Genomic DNA, 26,609 nt, shown 5'->3' on the forward strand with positions numbered 1-26,609 from the left:
TCCCATAGGCTAGCCTATTCTCTCCGGTCGCAATCACACACTATTGGCCCGGTCAGGTGACAGGCTTTGGGGAAGCTGGCCAGCCTCGTTCTCGCTTTCCATCATCAAACACGCCATCGCCAACCGGGAGTGCACGGGAACGGGATAGAGCATCGGATTTATCGGAATATTTTCCAGATATTGGACGAAACTGATTTAGGGTCAACGGCATGGGCGAGCGAACGGCATTTCTGCTGTTATGGGTTGCGACCTTGACGCTGGCATCTGAGGTAAGAAAAGGGGAGAACAGGTCAGCGTTCTTCGTGTATCGGGAAAAGCACGAACCTCCATAAGCTAGTTCCCGTCCCTGTAGCAGCGGAGGATAAGGGTGAACTGAAGGCAGGACGAGTGAAAATAACGGAATTCAGACCCACGGTGAATCAAGATTGCATTTGGAGGCAGAAATAAATGTTACTAAATTACACATTTCTACAATGTTTTTAAAACACTATACGTTAAACACCATATGTTTTAATGCGATTACTAGGCTACAATTCTCATCTTGTTCCAACCACTCCTTTCTGCTAATTGCAGCCTGCGTAGTAGTGTCGAGAATAGCTTGTTTTTATCTCTCTCATAGCCTTAACTAACTATGGAGTGGAGATCCAAATGCGTAAAGCAAAAACCTATAATATTTATTTTTAGGCCTATAATTGCCCTACCGTATTATCTGTCAACGACACTGGATGGACAGATTGGCACTAGATTACAGGGACCTGGAATGACAAAATAAAGTATTGGTCCGTTTCTCTACTGACAGACTACTCATTTAGCCTATATGGGAAAATGGTAGGGCCTAGCTATATTGTGGGATTGCGTTGTTTCGATGGTGGTACGCGTATGCTGGCGTGTATTAATTAGTTGGATTCCGTTGCAAAACGTTTCGTCTGTTAAAAAACGTTTTGCAACGGAAACCATTTACCATTTACTCTAGGAACCAAACGGAAGCAAATAGAGCAAAAAATAACTGGGAGGGACATACCAGATTTTGACCAATAGAAAGTATAGCTTCCGTTGCAAAACGTTTTCCGTTTAGAGTAAACAATTTCATTTGCAAAATGTTTTGCAAAGGAATCTGACTAATGAATAGTCATGTAATTTTCAAGGGTGTGTGATCCTTTTCAGGAATATTGAACAGATTAGTCTAGACACGCGTTTAGACCTGATAAACCTGATAAACGACATAATTAGGCCTAAGGACCATAAAGCAGTCTATTATCATTTTAAGGTGGTTGACCGGTTCAACTGCAAGCGACGCTGCAACCCATGGGTTATCAATACCCCCCCAAAAAAATCGGTGCCTAAAATTAACCTACCATTAAAGTCGCAATGAACCATGAAAATGATCAACATCAAATGAAGGACCTACAGGTTACATCCTTTGGGCATTTTACACTTTAGCCTTAACTAGCCTAGGGACTCCCAGTGAGCACGTCCGACACCTGCTGTCCATGGACATTGAAAAGTTGTAAAATGTGTTCCGTTCACCCTGGCCTTGATTTCAATGTCCACAGACGTCCGGCCTCGATTTGTCCCGAACATAGACATTTATGATTTGGTTCTGACAATAATAGATGTCTTTGTTTCACAAGTTTGGACAGCACAGTACAGTAGAGCATAGCAGAGTAATAGTTCAGTACAGTAGAGTAAATGCGTATTTTCAACGTCCAGAAACAACGTTGTTTCACCTTTTCGTTCAGAGCCAAAAATCAACCCGTTTATAATCTTTGTATGTTGGATTCGATTTCAACGTCTTTTCAACATCATTTTTGCTCACTGGGTTACTACAAATGCTGTGACCCATTTTCAAATCTCTATGTTAGATTCACATAGCAGAGTTTAATTTAGTTTATAAATCAGTTTGTGTTAGCCTACTCCCTTTGAGAGTAAGGATACATTGTTGCTTTTCTGATACAAGGAAATATGGAACTGCTGTGCATATGGATACTTATTGAAAGCACATTAACATGATACAATGTTGCATTTGCCACATAACAGGCCAGCGGATGCTGGTGGGTTATGTGGAGCGGAGAATGGAAAAGAGTGAAGCTTGACACAAGCAAGATGGCGTCAGTGCTGCAGTGCTGAGATACACGGTGGCTAGACGGCACTGAGAAGGTTGCTGTTTTTAACAGCTCATTATTCGATTTAAGAGTCATGACACAGCATCAAATTGTCTATGTACGTGAGTAAAGCCTCAAAATGGGCCTGGGTCAATAGTAGTAGCTTATGTTGCATCTAGGCTGTTTTACGCCGTACCTTGACTGTAAGCATAAAACCAACAGGATAATTGCACTGTAAACTAGTAAACAAAGTGAGCATACCAGAACAGTCGGTCAACCCCTACATGCTAAAAGACATGGGCAAGTCTCTGTTTGACAGCTGCTCTGTTAGAAACAAAAAACAATACGTTTAAAGTTTTCTTATAATTTTTAGATCATTTTGAAGGTGTTTAGGGAAAGAATGGTCTACTTTGGTTGCAGTGTGTATGTGTGTGTTCGTACATATGTCTGTTTGTTTTGTGTATCTGTAACTGATGGAGAAAGAAAAGCACAACTGTAGGCACATTTACTTGGCCACACCAAGTAGCCTAATCATTAGCAACATCATCAAAACCCAATCTGGCCTCCCGAGTGGCACAGCGGTCTAAGGCACTGCATCACTACAGCCTGCGGTTCGATCCCAGGCTGTGTCACAACCAGCCGTGACCGGAAGTCCAATATGGCAGCGCACAATTGGCCCAGCGTCGTCCCGGTTTGGCTGTCATTCTAAATAAGAATTTGTTCTGACTTGCCTAATTACAAAAAGGTAACACAAACAGACACACACACTGACCACAAAGTTATTTTGTTGGCATTTACGTACGTCCCCATTACCAGGGACTGTAGTTTGTCTCGTACACCTACAGTGCTGGTCATAAAAAGAGCTAGCTAGTTCATGGATGCAAACAATGTTCTTCCCCAAAAACATAGCAAAACGACAATCTGTTTCAGTAGCTATAGTTAGCTAGATGTCATCATCTAAAATAACCCGAATTCATAAGACAGTTCTTATTTGATTAATGGTGGTCGGACCCATCTGTGAAGCTAGCCACAATAAGCATTAGAGGATTAGCCACAGTAGTGGACTTTGCGGTTAGCATTCAAAATAAAAGTATGTCATTGACAGTGAAGCAAATTAATACAAATAGTAGAATTTGACAATCTTTTGAAATCACACTGGATGTATTATACTTTAGAATTGCATTGGGGGCATGCTTATTTCACTGTACAGCCTTACCTGCAAATCATCATCTGCACATCTATCACTCCAGTGTTAATGCTAAATTGTAATTATTTTACCACTATGGCCTATTTATTGCCTTACCTCCCTAATCTTACTACATTTGCACACACTGTACATAGATTTTTCTATTGTGTTATTGACTGTATGTTTGTTTATTCCATGTGTAACTCTGTGTTGTTTTTGTCGCACTGCTTTGCTTTATCTTGGCCAGGTCGCAGTTGTAAATGAGAACTTTTTCTCAACTGGCCAACCTGGTTAAATAAAGGTGAAATATTATTATTATTATTATTATATATATATTTTAAAATCTGACCACTTTCTTATTGGCTGAGTCACTGGTGCTTCCTGCTATAGGTTTTGCTTGTAAGCAGGAATCAGGAGGATAGAATTATGGTCAGATTGGCCAAATAGAGGGTGAGGGAGAGCTTTGTACATGTCTCTGTGTGTGGAATAAAGCTGGTCTAGAGTTTATTAATTTTTAATTATTATTTATTTTTAAATAATTTTTTAAAAATAAATTGTTATTTTTTTCCCAATCTGGTTGCACATTTAACACAGCTGGTAGAAATGAGGTAAAAATGGATTTCAGTTTCCTTGCATTAAAGTCCCCGGCCACTAGGAGCGCCGCCTTTGTGGCGGTCTTAGTGACAGCAGTGGTTTGTGGTGGTATATAGGCAGCTACGAAAAATACAGATAAAAACTCTCTTGGTAAATAGTGTAGTCTACAGCTTATCATGAGATACTCTACCTCAGGCGAGCAAAACCTTGAGACTTCCTTAGATTTCATGCACAAGCTGTTGTTTACAAATATACATAGACCGCCACCCCTTGTCTTACCAGAGGCCGCTGTTCTATCCTGCCGAAAAAGCTTAAAACCCGCCAGCTGTATGTTAGTCGTCGTTCAGCCACGACTCAGTGAAACATAAGATATTCCAGTTTTGAATGTCCCGTTGGTAGGATATATGTAATCGTAGTTCGTCTATTTTATTATCGATTGATTGTACGTTGGCTAATAGGACCAATGGTAGATTACCCTCTCGGCAATGGCTACTTACAAGGTACCCGGATCTTTGTCCTCGATATCTCCATCTCTTTCTCATGTGAATTACGGGGATGAGGGCCTTGTCGGGCGTCTGAAGTAAATCCTTCCCGTCCGACTCATTGAAGAACAAGTATTCCTCCAGTACGGGGTGAGTAATCGCTGTCCTGATATCTAGAAGCTCTTTTCGTTCATAAGACACGGTGGCAGAAACATTATGTACAAAAGAAGTTACAAAGAACGCAAAAAAACATGCACAATTGATTACGGGATTGTAAAACGGCAGCCATCTCCTTCGGCACCGTTCTCATACCCATAATGACTAAGCAACATTTTTGCACATTTTATTCTATATAAATAAATAGATGCCTTATTTACATAAGAATTCAGACCCTTTACTATGAGAGCTCAGGTTTGAGCTCAGGTGCATCTTGTTTCCATTGATAATCCTTGATGGTTCTACAACTTGATTGGAGTCTACCTGTGGTAAATTCAATTGATTGGACATGATTTGGAAAGGCACACACCTGTGTATTTAAGGTCTACAGTTGACATTGCATGTCAGAGTAAAAACCAAGCCATGAGGTCGAAGGAATTGGTCAGGGAGGTGACCAAGAACCTGATGGTCACTTTGACAGAGCACCAGAGTTACTCTGTGGAGATTGGAGAACATTCCAGAAGGACAACCATCTCTGCACCACTCCACCAATCAGGCCTTTATAGTAGGGTGGCCAGACGAATCCACTCCTCTGTAAAAGGCACATGACAGCCCGCTTGGAATTTGCCAAAAGGCACCAAAAGGACTTTCAGACCATGAGAAAGAAGATTCTCTGGTCTGATGAAAACAAGATTGAACTCTTTGGCCTGAATGCCAAGCGTCACGTCTGGAGGAAACCTGGCACCATTCCTATGGTGAAGCATGGTGGTAGCAGCATTATGCTGTGGGGATGTTTTTCAGCATCAGGGACTGGGAGACTAGTCAGGATCGGGGGAAATGTGAATGGAACCAAGTACAGTGATATCCTTGATGACAACCTGCTCCAGAGCGCTCAGAACCTCCAGATTGGGGTGACGGTTCACCTTCCAACAGGACAATGATCCTAAGCACACAGCCAAGACAATGCAGGAGTGGCTTCTGGACAAGTCTCTGAATTTCCTTGAGTGGCCCAGCCAGAGCCTGGAATTAAACCCGATCAAACATCTCTGGAGAGACCTGAAAATAGCTGTGCAGTAACGCTTCCCATCCAACCTGACAGAGCTTGGTAGGAGCTACAGAGAAGAATCTGAGAAACTCCCCAAATACTGGTGTGCCAAACTTGTAGCGTCATACCCAAGAAGACTCAAGGCTGTAATTGCTGCCAAAGGTGCTTCAACAAAGTACTGAGTAAAGTGTCTGAATACTTATATAAATGTGATAGTTCAATTTTATTTTGAATAAATTTGCAGAATTTTTTAAAACCTGTTTTTGCTTTGTCATTATTGGGTATGGTGTGTAGATTGATGGGGGGGGGGGACAATTTAATCCATTTTAGAATAAGGCTGTAACGTAACTGTGGAAAAAGTCAAGGGGTCTGAATACTTTCTGAATGCACTGTATGTTATGCAGGAAGAAGTTAGTTATAGAATCCTTTGTCTAGTTTAAAAACAGGTCGTCATCCAGTAGGCTTTGATTACATTTCTAATATCCTCGCCCACGTGGAAATGAATGTGGATGAAGTTTACACACACCTTAGCCAAATACATTTAAACTCAGTTTTTCACAATTCCTGACATTTAATCCGAGTAAAAATTCCTTGTCTTAGGTCAGTTAGGAGCACAACTTTATTTTAAGAATGTGAAATGTCAAAATAATAATAGAGAATGATTTATTTCAGCTTTTATTTCTTTCATCACATTCCCAGTGGGTCAGAAGTTTACATACACTCAATTCATATTTGGTAGCATTGCCTTTAATTGTTTATTATGGGTCAAACGTTTTGGGTAGCTTTCCACAAGCTTCCCACAATAAGTTGGGTGAATTTGGGCCCATTCGTCCTGACAGAGCTGGTGTAACTGAGTCAGGTTTGTAGGCCTCCTGGCTCGCAAACGCTTTTTCAGTTCTGCCCACACATTTTCTATAGGGTTGAGGTCAGGGCTTTGTGATGGCCACTCCAATATCTTGACTTTGTTGTCCGTAAGACATTTTGCCACACCTTTGGTATTATGCTTGGGGTCATTGTCCTTTTTTGGAAGATCCATTTGCAACCAAGCTTTAACTTCTTGACTGATGTTCTGAGATGTTGCTTCAATACATCCACATAATTTTCGTTCCACATGATGCCATCTATTTTGTGAAGTGCACCAGGCCCTCCTGCAGCAAAGCACCCCCACAACATGATGCTGCCACCCCGTGCTTCATGGTTGTGATGGTGTTCTCTGGCTTGCAAGCCTCCCCCTTTTTCCTCCAAACATAACAATGGTCATTATGGCCAAACAGTTCTATTTTTGTTTCATCAGACCAGAGGACATTTCTCCAAAAAGTATTATCTTTGTCCCCATGTGTAGTTGCAAACCGTAGTCTGGCTTTTTATGGCAGTTTTGGAGCAGTGGCTTCTTCCTTGCTGAGCGGCCTTTCAGGTTATGTAGGACTTGTTTTACTGTGGATAGAGATACTTTTGTACCTGTTTCCTCCAGCATCTTCACAAGGTCCTTTGCTGTTGTTCTGGGATTGATTTGCACTTTTTGCACCAAAGTACGTTCATCTCTAGGAGACAGAACGCGTCCCCTTCCTGAGCGGTATGACGGCTGCATGGTCCCATGGTGTTTATAGTTGCGTACTATTGTTTGTACAGATGAACGTGGTACCTTCAGGCGTTTGGAAATTGCTCCCAAGGATGAAGCAGACTTGTGGAGGTCTACAATTTTTTTCTCTGAGGTCTTGGCTGATTTCTTTTGATTTTCCCATGATGTCAAGCAAAGAGGCACTGAGTTTGAAGGTAGGCCTTGAAATACAAACACAGGTCCACCTCCAATTGACTCAAATTATGTCAATTAGCCTATCAGAAGCTTCTAAAGCCATGACATAATTTTCTGGAATTTTCCAAACTGTTTAAAGGCACAGTCAACTTAGTGTATGTAAACTTCTGACCCACTGGAATTGTGATACAGTGAATTATAAGTGAAATAATCTATCTGTAAACAATTGTTGGAAAAATTACTTGTGTCATGCACAAAGTAGATGCCCTAACCGACTTGCCAAAACTATAGTTTGTTAACATGAAACTTGTGGAGTGGTTGAATTATGAGTTTTAATGACTCCAACCAAAGTCTATGTAAACTTCCGACTTCAACTGTATATCTCACTAATTTCTGGATTTTTAAGCCTCCATGTATGCAATTTAGTATTTTCCCAAATTGCTTGAAGGTGATTTCTTTTATGATCCATTGGGGTACTTAAAACTGTATTATACTCTCCCACCATAATAATAGTCATTTGTTGCTTGTGAGCTCGAGAGATTAGTATATATCATTTAGAAGAAGTGTGGATCATCATTATTTGGTCCATATAGCTCAATTAGCAACATTTGTTTATCGTCCAATAGCATGATTTAAAATGGTCCACCTTCCTTTCGGATCTGTTTGGACTGTTTGCACATTCTGATGAAAATTGTTATTAATTAACCTGGTGGGGATAGGGGGCAGTATTTACACAGCCGGATAAAAAAACGTACCCGATTTTAATCTGGTTACTACTCCTGCCCAGTAACTAGAATATGCATATAATTATTGGCTTTGGATAGAAAACACCCTAAAGTTTCTAAAACTGTTTGAATGGTGTCTGTGAGTATAACAGAACTCATATGGCAGGCCAAAACCTGAGAAGATTCCATGCAGGAAGGGGCCTGTCTGACAAATTGTGTTTCATCTTGGCTCTTTTTATTGAAAACTGAGGATCTTTGCAATAACGTGACACTCCCTACGGCTCCCATAGGCTCTCAGAGCCCGGGAAAAAGCTGAACGATATCGAGGCAGGCTCTGGCTGAAACACATAATCGCTTTTGGCAAGTGGCCGATAATAGTACTATGGGCTTAGGCGCGTGCCCGAGTCGACCGAATGCTTTATTTTCTTTCGTCTGTTTACCTAAACGCAGATTCCCGGTCGGAATATTATCGCTTTTTTATGAGAAAAATGGCATAAAAATTGATTTTAAACAGCGGTTGACATGCTTCGAAGTACGGTAATGGAATATTTAGATTTTTTTTGTCACGAATTGCGCCATGCTCGTCACCCTTATTTACCCTTTCGGATAGTGTCTTGAACGCACGAACAAAACGCCGCTGTTTGGATATAACTATGGATTATTTTGAACCAAACCAACATTTGTTATTGAAGTAGAAGTCCTGGGAGTGCATTCTGACGAAGACAGCAAAGGTAATAACATTTTTGTTATAGTAAATCTGACTTTGATGAGTGCTAAACTTGCTGGGTGTCTAAATAGCTAGCCCTGTGATGCCGGGCTATCTACTGAGAATATTGCAAAATGTGCTTTCACCGAAAAGCTATTTTAAAATCGGACATATCGAGTGCATAGAGGAGTTCTGTATCTATAATTCTTAAAATAATTGTTATCCTTTTTGTGAACGTTTATCGTGAGTAATTTAGTAAATTCACCGGCAGTGTTCGGTGGGAATGCTAGTCACATGCTAGTCACATGCTAATTTAAAAAGCTGGTTTTTGATATAAATATGAACTTGATTGAACAAAACATGCATGTATTGTATAACATAATGTCCTAGGGTTGTCATCTGATGAAGATCATCAAAGGTTAGTGCTACATTTAGCTGTGGTTTGGGTTTATGTGACATTATATGCTAGCTTGAAAAATGGGTGTCTGATTATTTCTGGCTGGGTACTCTGCTGACATAATCTAATGTTTTGCTTTCGTTGTAAAGCCTTTTTGAAATCGGACAGTGTGGTTAGATTAACGAGAGTCTTATCTTTAAAATGGTGTAAAATAGTAATATGTTTGAAAAATTGAAGTTTTTGCATTTTTGAGGAATTTGAATAACGCGCCACGGGATTACACTGGCTGTTGAGTAGCGTCCCACCTAGCCCATAGAGGTTAATATGATCACCCCTTTTGAGTTTCTTTGCCCATGACAGAAATATATTTCTCCCTCCCAGTCCTTTTTCCATATAACCTCATCTGTAATTGGAGTGAGTTTCCTGTAAACAATAGATATTATATTCCTTCTCTTTGAGCCAGGTAAAGACTGATCGTCATTTTTATTATCTGCTAAGCCATTACAATTATAACTAGGTATACTTATTTCACCACTTACCATAATGAGATACAAGTTTCAATTATACTTACCATAATATATGCCTGTAAAGATGCTCAGAATTGATCCATACTTACCAATACTACCTGTATCAATGTCTGATATTTACCCATGTAGCTGTACCATAATATATGTACTGCTAAACATACTGCAGCTGCAACTGACTCTAAGTAAACCTTCAATTGTCTTCCAATATCCCTCCCGTGAAAGCCTCTCCCATCCCGAAGGGGGTGTTGTCCCTGAAACTGTCATTCCACCCCCGTACCCATAACACGCCTTTAGCGTCCTAAAACACACCTTCAACCGCCGATTGGCATGGTCCAGGTAAGAAATCGGGACTGTCCCGTAAACTTGTTTCAATGCTGCCACCCCTCAAGCGCCCAGCCATAAACCCTATAAGCCTATGGCATGACCACGAGAGGAGAATCCTCTTTTGGAATTAGCCACATAACAAATAAAAAACAGAGTGAAAGAATATAAATAAATACATATGGTAGTACTGAGGACAATAAGACCTAATAAACAAATACCCAGACAACCGTAAAATGTAGAACATAATACTACTACTAATAATAAATAATTATATCCTCATTACTGTCATAAAAAAAAGTGATGCACAAATATCCATATGCAGCTGCTCATTATTGGCTCACATTGCAAGTTGGCAGTTGTCAAATACAACAAAGGAAAGCCAAATTCTGCTGAAAATTATAGGCTCACTAATTCACATCCCTACAATCACAATAGAGGAAAGACGCCTTCATTTCATTAGATCAGAATGTCAGTAAAACGAGATGAGTAAATTGAAAACATGGTGTCAATTTCATCCTTGTTGATATTCTAGCATTGCAAATATAATTCGAGGAACCTGCAATAACTGATGGGTATCTGATTTATACATCCCAACACCCTTAAAAATAATACGTAATCCTAATGTATAATTGCCCTTGACACTAAAGGACAAATAGGGAAAAATAATAATAAAACATAGTATGCAGAAATGGTAATTATAGTGATATGTTGTATATTGTAACTTTAGATCTTTATAAAATTAGATTCCAGGACATCCCCTTTTGCACCAGGGTCGCTGTTCCAACGCTGTTTTACAACACGTGGAAAAGGTGTGGAGGGAGAAAGCTAGAGCGTATACAAAACAAATAAGATCAAAATTGTCCGGCACCATGGGAAAATGATGGCACACGAGACACCTGTGTTAGTGGACTAATCCATTGCGGAGGGAGCGGGTATGGCATAGCAGTATCACCAGGAGTACATTTACCGTTAATCCCGATCATTTCTAATCTACGGTTGTTTGGTTACTGTAACTTTTAATGCATTCAATATATTATTATTACAGTCTTACTGTTTTCATTGTAGGAGTTGACATGTTTGCGGAGCGTACAACCTAGGTAACACTTGTGAGAAAAGTTTAGATTTATTTAATTCCATTTGCGAGTTGTCAATTTATTCATTGTCTTTTGTTTGGAGCGCTCCTGTCAATCTTCGGTAAGGACACGCACCTGATTACGCATAGAACTAGGCCTAGGCTACCTGGCCTGAGTGCAAATGTAGACCTATAAATGTGTCCATTTGTGCCCTATTTCTGAGGAGTATTTCTGTCTGTAACAAAGCCCTTTTTGTGGGGGGAAAAAATCATTCTGATTGGCTGGGCCTGGTTCCCTAGTGGGTAGACCTATGCCAACCCAGTCACGTGAAATCCATAGATTAATTAAGGCCTAATGAATTTAAATGTACTGATTTCCTTCTATGAACTGTAACTCAGTAAAATCTTTGAAACCGTTGCATGTTGAGTTTTATTTTTGTTCAGTATAGTTGATTTTATTCAAACATAGGGTGTCTATATATGGAAAAATACACATTTAAAAATGTTGACCAATCGATTGGTCGAAAGAACAGACAACTCTCGGTCGATCAAGATGATTTTCTTTTGTCGGGGACAGCCCTACTGTAAGGACATCTCGCCCTTTACGGATTGTTCACGGCCTAGTAGCCTGATGGAGACCCAAAACAACCGTTTTTACTAAATATTGTGGTAATGCTGTGTATTAGGAACTAGCTTAGCATGGCAGAATTACTCCCAGCCACATTGTAACCTTTGATTCCCTGAAGAGCTGGTTGTTTATGTACAGCTTATCCAATACTAAGCGCACATTCTGTTTCTCTGCTCTGTCTTTTGAAAATGGGATAAAGGACGCGTTGTCTCTATATTATTTCATGGGGGAGTTTTTCGTTGATAGAGAATGGTGTGCCCTTCAACTCCCGACCCCTTTCATCTTGTAATGTGAGAGTCTAGCAAGAATGTGTCAGGGTTTCTGGGGAACCCTTCGACCAAAACGATGCGCCCTTTGGAAATCAATCTTATCCACCTGTTTGTTGGCCATTTTTAAGATTGAAGAAAAGGTGAAGGATTTTACTAAACATTTTCATTCTCTTTCACTCCCTTTATGACTATTTGTCATGCTTCTGCATTTTTAGGTCAAGTAGCTCCACTGTCATTTTAGTGTTATCACTCAGGAGTTTCGTCGTTGATTGTAGGGAGTCTAATGTCGCATTCAAACTTTTGTTTTCAGTCCTTATTTCTTCCATTCATTTGTTGCTGTTATCCATTCCTAGCTTGAGGGCCTCGATGTCCTCCATTACTCTGGGCAATAGATCAAGCTGTTGAGGCAGGATGTACATGCTTGCCATCATTGCACTGTCCTTTTTGGACATTGTTGTACCCGCCTCCTCTTCCATTGTTATGTTTGATTGTTTGGAAGGACGTTTCTCCTCCTGTTTCGCTGGACTAAATAATCCCTCTTGGTCACTTTGATTTGCTGTTCAAGCATATCGAAATGACACTCTATAAAAAGTTCAACGTTTTCTGTTATCCGTAGTGTAATTAGTTATAGGCTAATTTCGCAGATTTTAAGATTCATTGGCCGAATTGTGCCCACCACGCCATCACATGCCATGTCATTTCCCCTCAGGGAGGTGGTTCTTACTCTCTGCTATAGTGCAGCCTCTCCTTGGGATGTCACCTTCCTGGAGATGGTGGACCTGAAGTCAACAGTCTGTCACCTAGCTAGCTAGCTTGCTCTAGTCTCATGGTAGGCTATGGTTGGTACCAGAGTGCTAGTTAGCCAGTGGCAGGTATCAAATCCTGGCAGGGTTGGAACAAGAAAAGCTACATAAACACAAGCTTCCTTTTTGCTAAGTATAACAGGCACTCCCAAGGTCCTAATCATGTGGAATGGGATTTCTGCTGTTACTCCTGTTACAACTGACCCCCTCAATAACAAGGACTTTTCTTGGGATTGTTTTACTGCTTGCATGTCACATACTGTATAATGTTGAGTGACCAAAACCAGGCTGGTCTGTGGCTGATCATGGTCAATGGTGCAGGTGCATGTACTCTCTCTGTTCTGTCCCCACTACTGTTACAGGGATTCCTCCTCTATCAACAAATTGTTCAGAGATCGGCACAGCCTGAGGAAGCCTGTGGAACCAGGACAGCCCTAGCTGACAATTGGTGGATTCAGGGAGGGTATCTGATCCAAGATCTGTGCTTAAGGGAAAAATCCACTCCATAAGCAGTGTCACTTGCCACATCATAATTTGATGTAAAAGGCATCATCATGAGGATGTTACAAATGAGACTGCTTCTTGAAAGTCCAATATCTTGAGAAATGTTGGGACTGTATGAACAGTGGACTAATGAAAGAAATGCCAAAATCTATATTTTAGGTGGATTTATCCATGAATAGCAACTCCTGCATCAACCAGCACCTTAACCTAGTTCAGTGTGCTGACTCAGGCCTAGTGAATCTGCTGACTCAGGCCTAGTGAATCTGCTGACTCAGGCCTAGTGAATCTGCTGACTCAGGCCTAGTGAATCTGCTGACTCAGGCCTAGTGAATCTGTGGTGAGTGTCTTCACTCCTGATGACCAGGTGGTGAATTAAGATTCTAGAAGGCTCCAACACCTGCAACCTGGCTGATGCTGTCTCCCTTTCCGTTGCCATACCAACATCGTTGCTATTGACACCATCTTGGAAATGCTGCAGTCCTCTCCCCATCGCATCAGTTGGTTCTGGCATCCCACTACCGCCTCATAATATCAACATCCATTCAGGCTCCGTAATGGATGATAACTATGGTTCATGTTTGTGTTCCTCATGTCAGCCATGTTCCTCGAGGGCCCCTTACAATTAAACACAAATACACTAGACAAAGACTTAATTAACCAGCAGTGTCAAAGAGCTTCCCTGCAGGTAGGCAAGGACTGTCCCCGACAAAAAACAAAATATTGTTTGATCGAGAGTCGTTGGTTCTTTTGAACAATCGATTGGTCCACATTTTCAAATGTGGATTTTTCCAAATATAGACACACCTTGTGTTTTGAATAAAATCAACGATATGTAGGCTACTTTGCCTGACGCTTTAAGCACTGCAATTACAAATGAAGACACACAAATTACTAAAGAGGGAGCCAGAGATCAATATAGGCTAACCAGAATATAGCCTGCCGATGCTGCTGGTCTTCACAGATTCTGCCTTTAATCTCCTGAAGTTGCTGGTAATAGGCTACACCAGCGGTCGGCAACCTTTTCCATGTGGAGTGCCAAGTTATCGTACCATTTCTACTGATCTGCGTGCCAGTTCGGATTTTCATATGCACCTTTTCTTAGAACAGCTTCATTTAATTTATAACAAAGTCTTCATATCTCAAAATCAATGTCATATGATTCATCAAAATTCTATCTAAGTTAAAATGATACAAATCTAAAAGTAACATCTATTGCCAATATGTAAAAAAATTGCCTACATAAAGCCTACAGATAATAACTTTTAACTTGGGTCCAGCTTGAACTGGTGCTAGCAAACTTGCAACATTGTATAAAATATTCTAGGCCCCAGAGTTCCCTGGGCCTGTGAGCTCCGGACAGACAGACACAGCTGTAGGCTATTTGCGCAAGTGATAATAAGTAATCAGGTACGCCTTTTTTATGACATTTCCACCTGATCAGAACAATGAAATGTTTTCCCCTTACATACTGTGTGGTTGTTGAAAGGGAGAGAGCTGTAAAGATGTTTCAAATGGGCTACGTTGAGGAACTATTGTCATTCTCAGTGAATTTAAAACCAGACATATTTTACTTACTTTCAGAAGCCTAGGCCTACTTCTATGCGTAATCAGGTGCGTGTCCTTACTCAAGATTGACAGGAGCGCTCTAAACAAAAGACAATGAATAAATTGGAATGAAATAAACCAAAAATAAACATGGAAAGAAATAAACCAAAGCTTTTTCCTCAAGTGTCACCTAGGTTGTGCGCTCTACAAACAGGTCCACTCCTACAATGACGTAGGGAAGACTGTAATAATATATTGAATGCATTAACAGAAATGACCGTAACCAAAGCAACATTGTAGATGAGAAATGGTAATTAACGGTAAATGTGTTACTGGCGTGCCATCTTCACAGCCTCCGCAATGGATTAGTCCACTCAGACAGGTGTCTTGTGTTCCATAATTAAAATATATATTTGCCACTACTCGACTGAAAAAATCTTGGTCGACCAAACAATCGACCTAGTCGACGAAATGGGGTCAGCCCAAAGGTAGCCTATAACAAAACGAGCACCTTGTGAGCGCAAACCAGACTCCCTGAATTCCACAGGGTGTTTGGTCAGACACATTAATAGCATCTATTGAAAAATGCTTGTTTCTTCACTGCTGCTATAAGAAATTAAAGGTCAACCTACAGTGCCTTTGGAAAGTATTCAGACCCCTTGACTGTTCCCACACTTTTTACACATGTTACGTTACAGCCTTATTCTAAAATGGATTAAATAAATAAAAACTGCAATCTACACACAATACCCCATAATGACAAAGCGAAAACAGGTTTTTAGAAATGTTTGCTAATTTATTCTAAATAAAAAAACATATACCTTATTGACATAAGTATTCAGACCCTTTGCTATGAGACTTGAAATTGAGCTCAGTTGCATCCTGTTTCCATTGACCATCCTTGAGATGTTTCTACAACTTGATTGGATTCCACATGTGATAAATTCAATTGATTGGACATGATTTGGAAAGGCACACACCTGTCTATATAAGGTCCCACAATTGACAGTGCATGTCAGAGCAAAAACCAAGCCATGAGGTAGAAGAAATTGTCCGTAGAGTTTAGACAGGATTGTGTCGAGGGACAGATCTGGGGAAGGGTACCAACATTTCTGAAGCATTGAAGGTCCCCAAGAACACAGTGGCCTCAATCATTTTAAATGGAAGAAGTTTGGAACCACCAAGACTCTTCCTAGAGCTGGCCGCCTTAGCAATCAGGGGAGAAGGCCTTGGTCAGGGAGGTGACCAAGAACCAGATGGTCACTCTGACAGAGCTCCAGAGTTCCTCTGTGGAGATGGGAGAACCTTCCAGAAGGACAACCATCTCTGCAGCACTCCACCAATCAGGCCTGGAGTGGCCAGACTGGTGCCATTCCTCAGTAAAAGGCACATGACAGCCCACTTGGGAGTTTTCCAAAAGGCACCTAAAGACTCTCGGACCATGAGGAACAAGATTCTCTGGTCTGATGAAACCAAGATTGCGCTCTTTGGCCTGAATGCCAAGCGTCACGTCTGGAGGAATCCTGGCACCATCGTTACGGTGAGGAATGGTGGTGGCAGCATCATGCCATGGGGATGTTTTTCAGCATCAGGGACTGGGAGACTAGTCAGGATCGAGGCAAAGATGAACGGAGCAAAGTACAGAGATCCTTGATGGAAAACCTGCTCCAGAGCTCTCAGGACCTCCGACTGGGGCGAAGGTTCACCTTCCAACAGGACAATGATCCTAAGCACACAGCCAAGACAACACAGAAGTGGCTTCGGGACAAGTCTCTGAATGACCTTGAGTGGCCCAGGCAGAGCCCGGAATTAAAGAGGATCTGCAGAGAAGAATGGGAGAAACCCCAAATACAGGTGTACTAAGCTTGTAGCGTCATACCCAAGAAGACTCAATCTGTAATCGGTGCCAAAGGTGCTTCAACAAAGTACTGAGTAAAGGGTCAGAATACTTATGCAAATGTATATTTCAGTTAACTTTTTTAAAATAAAAACAGTTTAATCAATATTAGAAAAAGGTTGTAACCTAACAAAATGTGGAACAAGTCAAGGGGTCTGAAAACTTTCCCGAAGGCACTGTATGTGTCCATCTATAACACATGTATTGCATACAAAATGGAAACCATGAATATGGGGAGAAAAGATATAGGACATACGCCCAAGTTTGTGTGGTAATTTATCATTAACTGCAACACTACAGGCTGCAGAAATAACTAGGGCCTATTTTTTTGAATGAGTATCATCAATCTAGGGAATGGATCGTTGTGTTTTTCTTTCACAGGCCATTTACCAGCAGAATGGCAGCAGGCTTCTGTTTTGTTAGTTGGCATCCTTCTTTTCCGACGTGCGTGAGACAAAAAGGAGAGCCAGACGGCCTGCTACAATGAAACGTCCTCCCATATCACGGAACAAAAAGAGTGGGGGAAAAACAATGATCCCAGAATGCTTTGCTTTCAACTTTGTTGGAAAGAGCGGGGGGGGGGGGTGTAGATGTGTATTTTGTTACCGCTGGTTTAGATTTTGAGTGCACTTCAACTGCAAGTTACGTTTTTAAACATTTATTTACAGTAATTTGACTCCCTCCTTCCTCCCACTGCACTCCTCCTTCACTGCAGGTGCCTTCTGATGACTCTGTGGGTCTGCTGGCAGAGCCCCAGGTAGCCATGTTCTGTGGGAAATTCAACATGCATGTCAACGTTCAGAGTGGCAAGTGGGAGTCGGATCCCTTTGGCACCAAGAGCTGCATCGGAACCAAGGAGGGCATCCTGCAGTACTGCCAGGAGGTAGGAAGAGAGGGGGGATGAGAGGGTGGGATAGGTGGAAGTGGCATCAGATGAGGGTGGAATAGGTGGGAGGGTTGGGTGAGAGGGAGGGAGGTGGGAGGATAGGGAGGGAAAGAGTTGGAGGGACAGGTGGGATGGAAAGAGGTGGAGGGACAGGTGGGAGGAAGGGGTAGGTGGGCGGAGGGAGAGGACGGTTAGAGGTGGGAGGTGGAGGGAAGGAGAGGGGTAGATGGGAGGGAGGGCAGGAGAGGTGGGAGGGACGGAGATGTGGGAGAGGGGTAGGTGAGAGAGGGAGGGAGAGGTGGGAGGGAGAGTTGGGAGAGGGAGAAAAAAGTGAGTGGTAGGAGAGAGGGGGGAAAGGAGTGGAAGAGGGTGGTTGAGTGGGAAGATAGAGGGGTGGAAACAGAATGAGATTAGGGAGAGAAAAAGGAACAAGGGAAGCGAAAGGAAAGGGGGAGGTCTGAGGTAAATGTCTGGAATATTAAACCCATAGAAAACAACTGTGTGAAGTACTTTCATTAAAGCCTGCTCCTTCCCCCAGGTGTACCCTGAGCTCCAGATCACCAACGTGGTGGAGGCCAACCAGCCAGTCAGCATTCAGAGCTGGTGCAAGAAGGGACGCAAGAAGGGACGGAAGGAGTGTAGCAGTCACACACACATCGTGGTACCCTACCGCTGCCTGGGTAAGTTGTGTGTGTAGGATATGACAAAGTTTAATGTCCTTGAGGGGAAAATTGGCTTAGACCAACTGTAACGCTGTATACAAAATAGTAATTACTGGTCATTACACACAACATAATACATACACGTCTTTGGAAAGTATTTAGACCCCTTGACTTTTTCCACATTTTGTTACGTTACCGCCTTAGTCTTAAATGGATTAAATAAATACAAATCCCCATGAATCTACACATAATACCCCACAATGACAAAGCGAAAACAGGTTGTTATAATTTTTTTGCAAATGTATTAAAAATAAAAAAACAGGTACCTTATTTACATAAGTATTCAGACCCTTTGCTATGTGACTCAAAATAAAGCTAATGTGCATCCTGTTTCCATTGATCATCCTTGAGATGTTTCTACAACTTGGAGTCCACCTGGGGTAAATTCAATTGATTGGACATGATTAGGAAATGCACACACCTGTTTATATAAGGTCCGACAGTTGACAGTGCATGTCAGAGCAAAAACCAAGCTAAAGGAATTGTCCGTAGAGCTCTGAGACGGGATTGTGTCAAGGCATAGATCTCGGGAAGGGTACCATTGCTGCAGAATGCTGTGGTAGCCATGCTGGTTAAGTGTGCCTTGAATTCTAAATAAATCACAGACCGTGTCACCAGCAAAGCACCATCACACCTCCTCCTCCATGCTTCACGGTAGGAACCACACATGCAGAGACCATCTGTTCACATTCTCTGCGTCTCACAAAGACACGGCGGTTAGAACCAAAACTCTAATGTCCATGGCTCGTGTTTCTTGGCCCAATCAAGTCACTTCTTCTTATTGGTGTCCTTTAGTAGTGGTTTCTTTGCAGCAATTTGACCATTAAGGCCTGATTCACGCAGTCTCCTCTGAACAGTTGATGTTGAGATGTGTCTGTTACTTGAACTCTGTGAAGCATTTATTTGGGATGCAATTTCTGAGCCTGGTAACTCTAATGAACTTATCCTCTGCAGCAGAGGCAACTCTGGGTCTTCCTTTCCTGTGGCGGTCCTCATGAGAGCCAGTTTCACCATAGCGCTTGATGGTTTTTGCGACTGTACTTGAAGAAACTTTCAAAGTCCTAAAAAATGTCCGTATTGACTGACCTTCATGTCTTAAAGTAATGATGGACGGTCGTTTCTCTTTACTTATTTGAGCTGTTCTTGCCATAATATGGACTTGGTCTTTTACCAAATAGGGCTATATTTTGTATACCACCCCTACCTAGTCACAACACAACTGACTGGCTCAAATGCATTAAGATGGAAAGACATTTCACAAATTATCTTTTAACAAGGCACAGTCCTGTTGATTTGAAATGCATTCCAGGTGACTACCTCATGAAGCTGGTTGAGAGAATGCCAAGTGTGTGCAAAGCTGTCATCAAGGCAAAGGGTGGCTACTTTGAAGAATCTCATATGAAATATATTTTGATTTGTTTAACACGTCTTTGGTTAGTACATGATTTCATAGTTTTGACGTCTTCACTATTATTCTACAATGTAAAAAATAAAGAAAAACCCTTGAATGAGTAGGTGTGCCAAGCTTGTAGCGTCATACCCAAGAAGACTCAAGGCTGTAATGGCTGCCGAAGGTGCTTCAACAATGTACTGAATACTGATGTAAATGTGAAATTTCAGGGTTTTTAAAAATAAATGTGCTAAAAAAAAAATCTCAAAATCTGTTTTTGCTTTGTCATTATGGTGTAGATTGATGAGGGGGGAAAACTATTTAATCCATTTTAGAATAAGGCTGTAATGTAACAAAATGTGGAAAAAGTCTAGGGGTCTGAATACTTTCTGAATGCACTTTACATTGCACGTTACCTCTGTCATACACGTTGTACGCATGTCATATAGCCACATACGTTATACATATTGCACAATTTCTTTACACATTCTGTCAGTGGCACAAACACAGTGTGTGTGTGTGAGACTCATACATCTGTGTTTTGCAGTTGGGGAGTTTGTCAGTGATGCCCTGCTGGTTCCTGATAAGTGCAAGTTCCTGCACCAGGAGAGAATGGACATGTGTGAGAGCCACCTGCACTGGCACACTGTGGCTAAAGAGGTCAGGACACTTTCATGGCTTATCACACAGTTCTGTTGTGTTCAGGTCTCTCCTCTCTGGTCTCTCCTCTATCTGTCTATACTGAACAAAAATATAAACAATTTCAAAGGTTTTACTGAGTTAGTTCATCGAAGGAAGTCAGTCAATTGAAATAAATCCATTAGGACCAAATGTATGGATTTCACATGACTGGGCCTGGGGTGGGCCTGGGATGGCATAGGTCCACCCATTTGGGAGCCAGGCCCAGCCAATCAGAATTAGTTTTTCCCCACAAAAGGGCTTTATTACAGACAGAAATACTCCTCAGCACCACCCCCTCCTCAGACGGTCCTGCAGGTGAAGAAACTGGATGTGGAGGTCCTGGGCTGGCATGGTTACACATTCTCTGACAACAGCTCTGTTAGACATTCCTGCAGTCAGCATGCCAATTGCACGCTCCCTCAACTTGAGACATCTGTGGCATTGTGTTGTGTGATAAAACTGCACATTTTCATTGCCTTTTGTCCCCAGCACAAGGTGCACCTGTGTAATGATCACGCTGTTTAATCAGCTTATTGATATGACACACCTATCAGGTGGATGGATTATCTTGGCAAAGTAGAAATGCTCACTAACAGGGATGTAAACAAATTTGTGACAAATTCTTTTGGGATGGAACATTTCTGGGCTCTTATTTCAGGTCATGAAACATGGGACCAACACTTTACATGTTGCGTTTATATTTTTGTTCAGTCAAATTTTATATTCTCTCTTAACATTACACACAAAAGAATAAGGACATTACAAATGTCATTATGTGTATATATACAGTGTTGTAACGGTGTGCAAATAGTGAAAGTACAAAAGGGAAAATAAATTAACATAAATAGGGGTTGTATTTACAATGGTGTTTGTTCTTCACTAGTTGCCCTTTTTCTTGTGGCAACAGGTCACAAATCTTGCTGCTGTAATGGCACACTGGTATTTCACCCAATAGATATAGGAGTTTATCAAAATTGGGTTTGTTTTCAAATTATTTGTGGATCTGTGTAATCTGAGGGAAATATGTGTCTCTAATATGGTCATAAATTGGGAAGGAGGTTATGAAGTGCAGCTCAGTTTCCACCTCATTTGTGGACAGCGTGCACATAGCCTGTCTTCTCTTGAGAGCCAGGTCTGCCTACGACAGCCTTTCTCAATAGCAAGGCTATGCTCACAGAGTCTGAATATAGTCAAAGCTTTCTTTGAGTTTGGGTCAGTCACAGTGGTCAGGTATTCTGCCACTGTGTACTCTCTGTTTAGGGCCAAATAGCATTCTAGTTTGCTCTGTTTTTTTGTTAATTCTTTCCAATGTGTTAAGGAATTATCTTTTTGTTTTCTCATGATTTGGTTGGGTCTAATTGTGTTTCTGTCCTGGGGCTCTGTGGCGTGTGTTTGTGTTTGTGAACAGAGCCCCAAGACCAACTCTTCTCCAGGTTCATCTCTCTGTAGGTGATGGCTTTGTTATGGAAGGTTTGGGAATCGCTTCCTTTTAGGTGGTTGTAGAAATGATCAGCTCTTTTCTGGATTTTGATAATTAGCGGGTATCGGCCTAATTCTGCTCTGCGTGCATTATTTGGTGTTCTACGTTGTACACAGAGGATATTTTTGCAGAATTCTGCATGCGGCAGTCTCAATTTGGTGTTTGTCCCATTTTGTGAATTCTTGGTTGGTGAGCGGACCCCAGACCTCACAACCATAAAGGGCAATGGGTTCTATAACTGATTCAAGTATTTTTAGCCAGATCCTAATTGGTATGTCAATTTATGTTCCTTTTGATGGCATAGAAGGCCCTTCTTGCCTTGTCTCTCATATCGCTCACAGCTTTGTGGAAGTTACCTGTGGCGCTGATGTTTAGGCCGAGGTATGTATAGTTTTTTGTGTGCTCTAGGGCAACGGTGTCTAGATGGAATTTGTGTTTGTGGTCCTGGCGACTGGACCTTTTTTGGAACACCATTATTTTGGTCTTACTGAGATTTACAATCAGGGCCCAGGTCTGACAGAATCTGTGCAGAAGATCTAGGTGTTGCTGTAGGCCCTACTTGGTTGGTGACAGAAGCACCAGATCATCAGCAAACAGTAGACATTTGACTTCAGATTCTAGTAGGGTGAGGCCGGGTGCTGCAGACTGTTCTAGTGCCCTCGTCAATTCGTTGATATATATGTTGAAGAGGGTGGGGCTTAAGCTGCATTGCTGTCTCCCCCCACAGCCCTGTGGGAAGAAATGTGTGTGTTTTTTGCCTATTTTAACCGCACACTTGCTGTTTGTGTACATGGATTTTATAATGTCGTATGTTTTTCCCCCAACACCACTTTCCATCATTTTGTAAAGCAGACCCTCATGCCAAATTGAGTCGAAGGCATTTTTGGAATCGACAAAGCATGAGAAGACTTTGCCTTTGTTTTGGTTTGTTTGTTTGTCAATTAGGGTGTGCAGGGTGAATACGTGGTCTGTCGTACGGTAATTTGGTAAAAAGCCAATTTGACATTTGCTCAGTACATTGCTTTCACTGAGGAAATGTACAAGTCTGATGTTAATGATAATGCACAGGATTTTCCCAAGGTTGCTGTTGACGCGTATCCCACGGTAGTTTTTGGGGTCAAATTTGTTTCCACTTTTGTAGATTGGGGTGATCAGTCCTTCGTTCCAAATATTGGGGAAGATGCCAGAGCTAAGGATGATGTTAAAGAGTTTTAGTATAGCCAATTGGAATTTGTTGTCTGTATATTTGATCATTTCATTGAGGATACCATCAATATCACAGGCCTTTTTGGGTTGGAGGGTTTGTATTTTGTCCTGTAGTTCATTCAATGTAATTGGAGAATCCAGTGGGTTCTGGTAGTCTTTAATAGTTGATTCTAAGATTTGAATTTGATAATGTATATGTTTTTGCTGTTTGTTCTTTGTTATAGACCCCAAAATACTGGAGAAGTGGTTTACCTATACATCTCTGTTTTGGATAGATAACTCTTCATGTTGTTTGTTTAGTGTTTTCCAATATTCCCAGAAGTGGTTAGATTCTATGGATTCTCCAATTACATTGAGCTGTTTTCTGATGTCCTGTTCCTTCTATTTCCGTAGTGTATTTCTGTATTGTTTTAGTGATTCACCATATTGAAGGCTCAGGTTTTCTGGGTCTCTATGTTTTTGGTTGGACAGGTTTCTCAATTTCTTTCTTAGATTTTTGCTTTCTTCATCAAACCATTTGTCATTGTTGTTCATTTTCTTCGGTTTTCTATTTGACATTTTTGGATTTGATAGGGAAGCTGAGAGGTCAAATATATTGTTTAGGTTTTCTACTGCCAAGTTTACACCTTCACTATTACAGTAGAACGTTTTGTCCAGGAAGTTGTCTAAAAGCGATTGAATTTGTTGTTGCCTAATTGTTTCTTGGTAGGTTTACAAACTACATTCCTTCCATCTATAGCATTTAATATTACTCAGTTCCTTTGGCTTTGATGTCTCATGATTGAGTATTGCTCTGTTCAAGTAGACTGTGATTTTGCTGTGGTCTGATAGGGGTGTCAGTGGGCTGACTGTGAACGCTCTAAGATACTCTGGGTTGAGGTCAGTGATAAAGTAGTCTACAGTACTACTGCCAAGAGATGAGCTATATCTGTACCATTAACTATGTACATACCCAGCGTGCGACAGAGCTGCAGGAGTTATGACTTGTTTTTGTTGGTTATGATGTCATAGTTGTGCCTAGGGGGGCATATGGGGGAGGGAATGCTGTCACCTCCAGGCAGGTGTTTGTCCCCCTGTGTGCTGAGGGTGTCAGGTGATTGATTTCCCCCTCCAGGATGGAGAAGCTGTCTTCATTAAAGTATGCGGATTCTAGTGGGGGGATATAGGTAGCACACAGGAGGACATTTTTCTCTGTTGAGATCATTTCCTTTTGAATTTGTAGCCAAATGTGAAATGTTCCTGCTTTGATTAATTTAATGGAGTGAGTTAGGTCTGCTCTATACCAAATTAGCATACCCTCTGAGTCCCTTCCCTGTTTCACACCTGGTAGTTTAGTGAATGGGACTACCAGCTCTTTGTAACCTAGAGGGCAACCAGTGGGTCTGTCTCCTCTATACCAGGTTTCTTGAAGGATGACAATGACTGTATTTTCGATTTCTTTAAAGTCCAGGTTCCTGCTCTTTAGACCAAAGGCAGATGACCTCAGGCCTTGGATATTCCAGGATAAGATAGTGAAGGTTCTGTGTTCCATAAAGTGTCCAATGTTGTTGGTCGAATGGTTTGGCCTCAGGCCAGTAAGTGTGAGCAGAGCCCGCTGAGCATCTGGTATATGCCATTGGCTAGGGCTAGTGTAATATTGAGGGTTGGGTCTGTTTGGGCGTATGTGTGACTTCCATGTTGAGGCCCTCTTTGCGGGGGTGGGGTGCATGGGTTGGGCAGGAGGGGGATAGGTTTGATATGAGGGGGCCTAAATGGGTTGTGGGCATGGTTGACTTGGGGGGGTGTTGATTGGTTGAGATGGGGGTGTGTATGTGGCTGGTGGTGTTGTGGTCTGGATGTAGGTCTTCTCGGCATGGGTCCTCTATGTGTAGGTCCAGGGGGGGTCCCGCAGGTCTGGGAGAGTGTCTCGCTGGTCTGGGCGGGGTGTCTACTGATCTGTTGCTCCTGTGTGAAGTGTTGGGGCTGCGTTTGAGGGCGATGTCCTTTAGAGTCCGGGCGAAGGTGGTGGGCACTGCTGCCTTGTATATGTGGACCTGGTCATAGAGGCTGTTCAAGTCCAGGGTGGAGTGGTGGGCCAGGTAAAACATTTGGTTTTGAGGCACAGTCACGGAAAATACTTGCATTTACCTGCTGTACGGTAGCAAGGTGGAAGTCTTTTTGTGGTATCAAATCACATTTTATTTGTCACAGATGTTAATGCGAGTGTAGCGAAATGCTTGTGCTTTTAGTTCCGACCATGCAGTAATATCTAACCTAACAATTTCACAACAACTACCTTATACACACAAGTGTAAAGGAATGAATAAGAATATGTACATAAAAATATATGAATGAGTGATGGCCGAACAGCATAGGCAAGATGCAGTAGATGGTATAGAGTACAGTATATTACATATGAGATGAGTAATGTAGGGTATGTAAACGTTATATAAAGTGGCATTGTTTTAATGTGGCTAGTGATGCATTTATTACATTAATTTTTCCATTTTTAAAGTGGCTAGTGATATATTTATTACATCAATTTTTCAATTTTTAAAGTGGCTAGAGTTGAGTCAGTATGTTGGCAGCATCCCCTCAATGTTAGTGATCGCTGTTTAACAGTCTGATTTCCTTGAGATAGGTGTTTTTCAGTCTCTTGGTCCCAGCTTTGATGCACCTGTACTGACCTCGCCTTCTGGATGATAGCGGGGTGAACAGGCAGTAGCTTGGGTGGTTGTTGTCCTGGAGGGCAGTTAGTTTGCCCCTGGTGATGCGTTGTGCAGACCTCACTACCCTCTGGAGAGTCTTCCGGTTATGGGCGGAGCAGTTGCCGTACCAGGCGGTAATACAGCCCGACAGGATGCTCTCGATTGTGCATCTGTTAAAGTTAGTGAGTGTTTTTGGTGTCAAGCCAAATTTTTTTCAGCCTCCTGAGGTTGAAGAGGCGCTGCTGCGCCTTCTTCACCACGCTGTCTATGTGGACCATTTCAGTTTGTCCGTGATGTGTACGCCGAGGAACTTAAAACTTCCCACCTTCTCCACTACTGTCCCGTCGATGTGGATAGGGGGCTGCTCCCTCTGCTGTTTCCTGAAGTCCACGATCATGTAGCAGGGTGGAGATAACCACTTGTGCATTGGGGAAAGTAGAAGAAGCTTTTTCAATCACTTCCTTCAGTGCTGTTGCCACCCTTTCCTGCTGTGTTCTCAGGTTGTTTGTGCCTGTGTGTAATATTATGTGGCTAGGTGAACCTAGTTGGTCCTCGGAAAGAAGGTCTAGGGCACGCTGGGTGTTTGGACACCAGAGTTTAGACACACTGTGTTTGGGAGAAAAAAAACATTGTATATATTTCCTGTTTGAGTCCATAAGGAGTACAATCTGTGTCTTGTGTATGTCCTCAGTGGGTGTGGGGGGGTTGTCAGGAGGGCTATCAGGGTGGCTGACGGGGGGGGTGCTCAGAGGGGGTCAGATCCCCTGGGCTTGGGGTTCTTCATTTGTCTGCTGTGATGTCGATGCTATGGTCAGGGTCTGGTGTGGACTGTTCTGCTGTGA

General features: G+C 42.0%; 1 protein-coding gene across 2 annotated transcripts in view; it reads left to right on the forward strand.

Moving 5' to 3' along the window:
* LOC106586687 (amyloid-beta A4 protein) overlaps positions 1-26,609 on the forward strand; it is a 45,976-nt gene continuing 19,367 nt past the window's right edge. For both annotated transcript variants that reach the window (XM_014174226.3, XM_014174227.3), the window contains exons 1-4: positions 1-269; positions 17,431-17,598; positions 18,140-18,281; positions 20,261-20,373. In XM_014174226.3, coding sequence (XP_014029701.3) covers positions 210-269; positions 17,431-17,598; positions 18,140-18,281; positions 20,261-20,373 — 483 coding nt within the window. In that variant the 5' untranslated portion in view covers positions 1-209. The remainder of the gene's footprint in view (positions 270-17,430; positions 17,599-18,139; positions 18,282-20,260; positions 20,374-26,609) is intronic.

This window comes from Salmo salar, chromosome 25 (assembly GCF_965601325.2).
Source record: "Salmo salar chromosome 25, fSalSal1, whole genome shotgun sequence".
In the NCBI taxonomy this organism is placed as follows: Eukaryota; Metazoa; Chordata; class Actinopteri; order Salmoniformes; family Salmonidae; genus Salmo; species Salmo salar.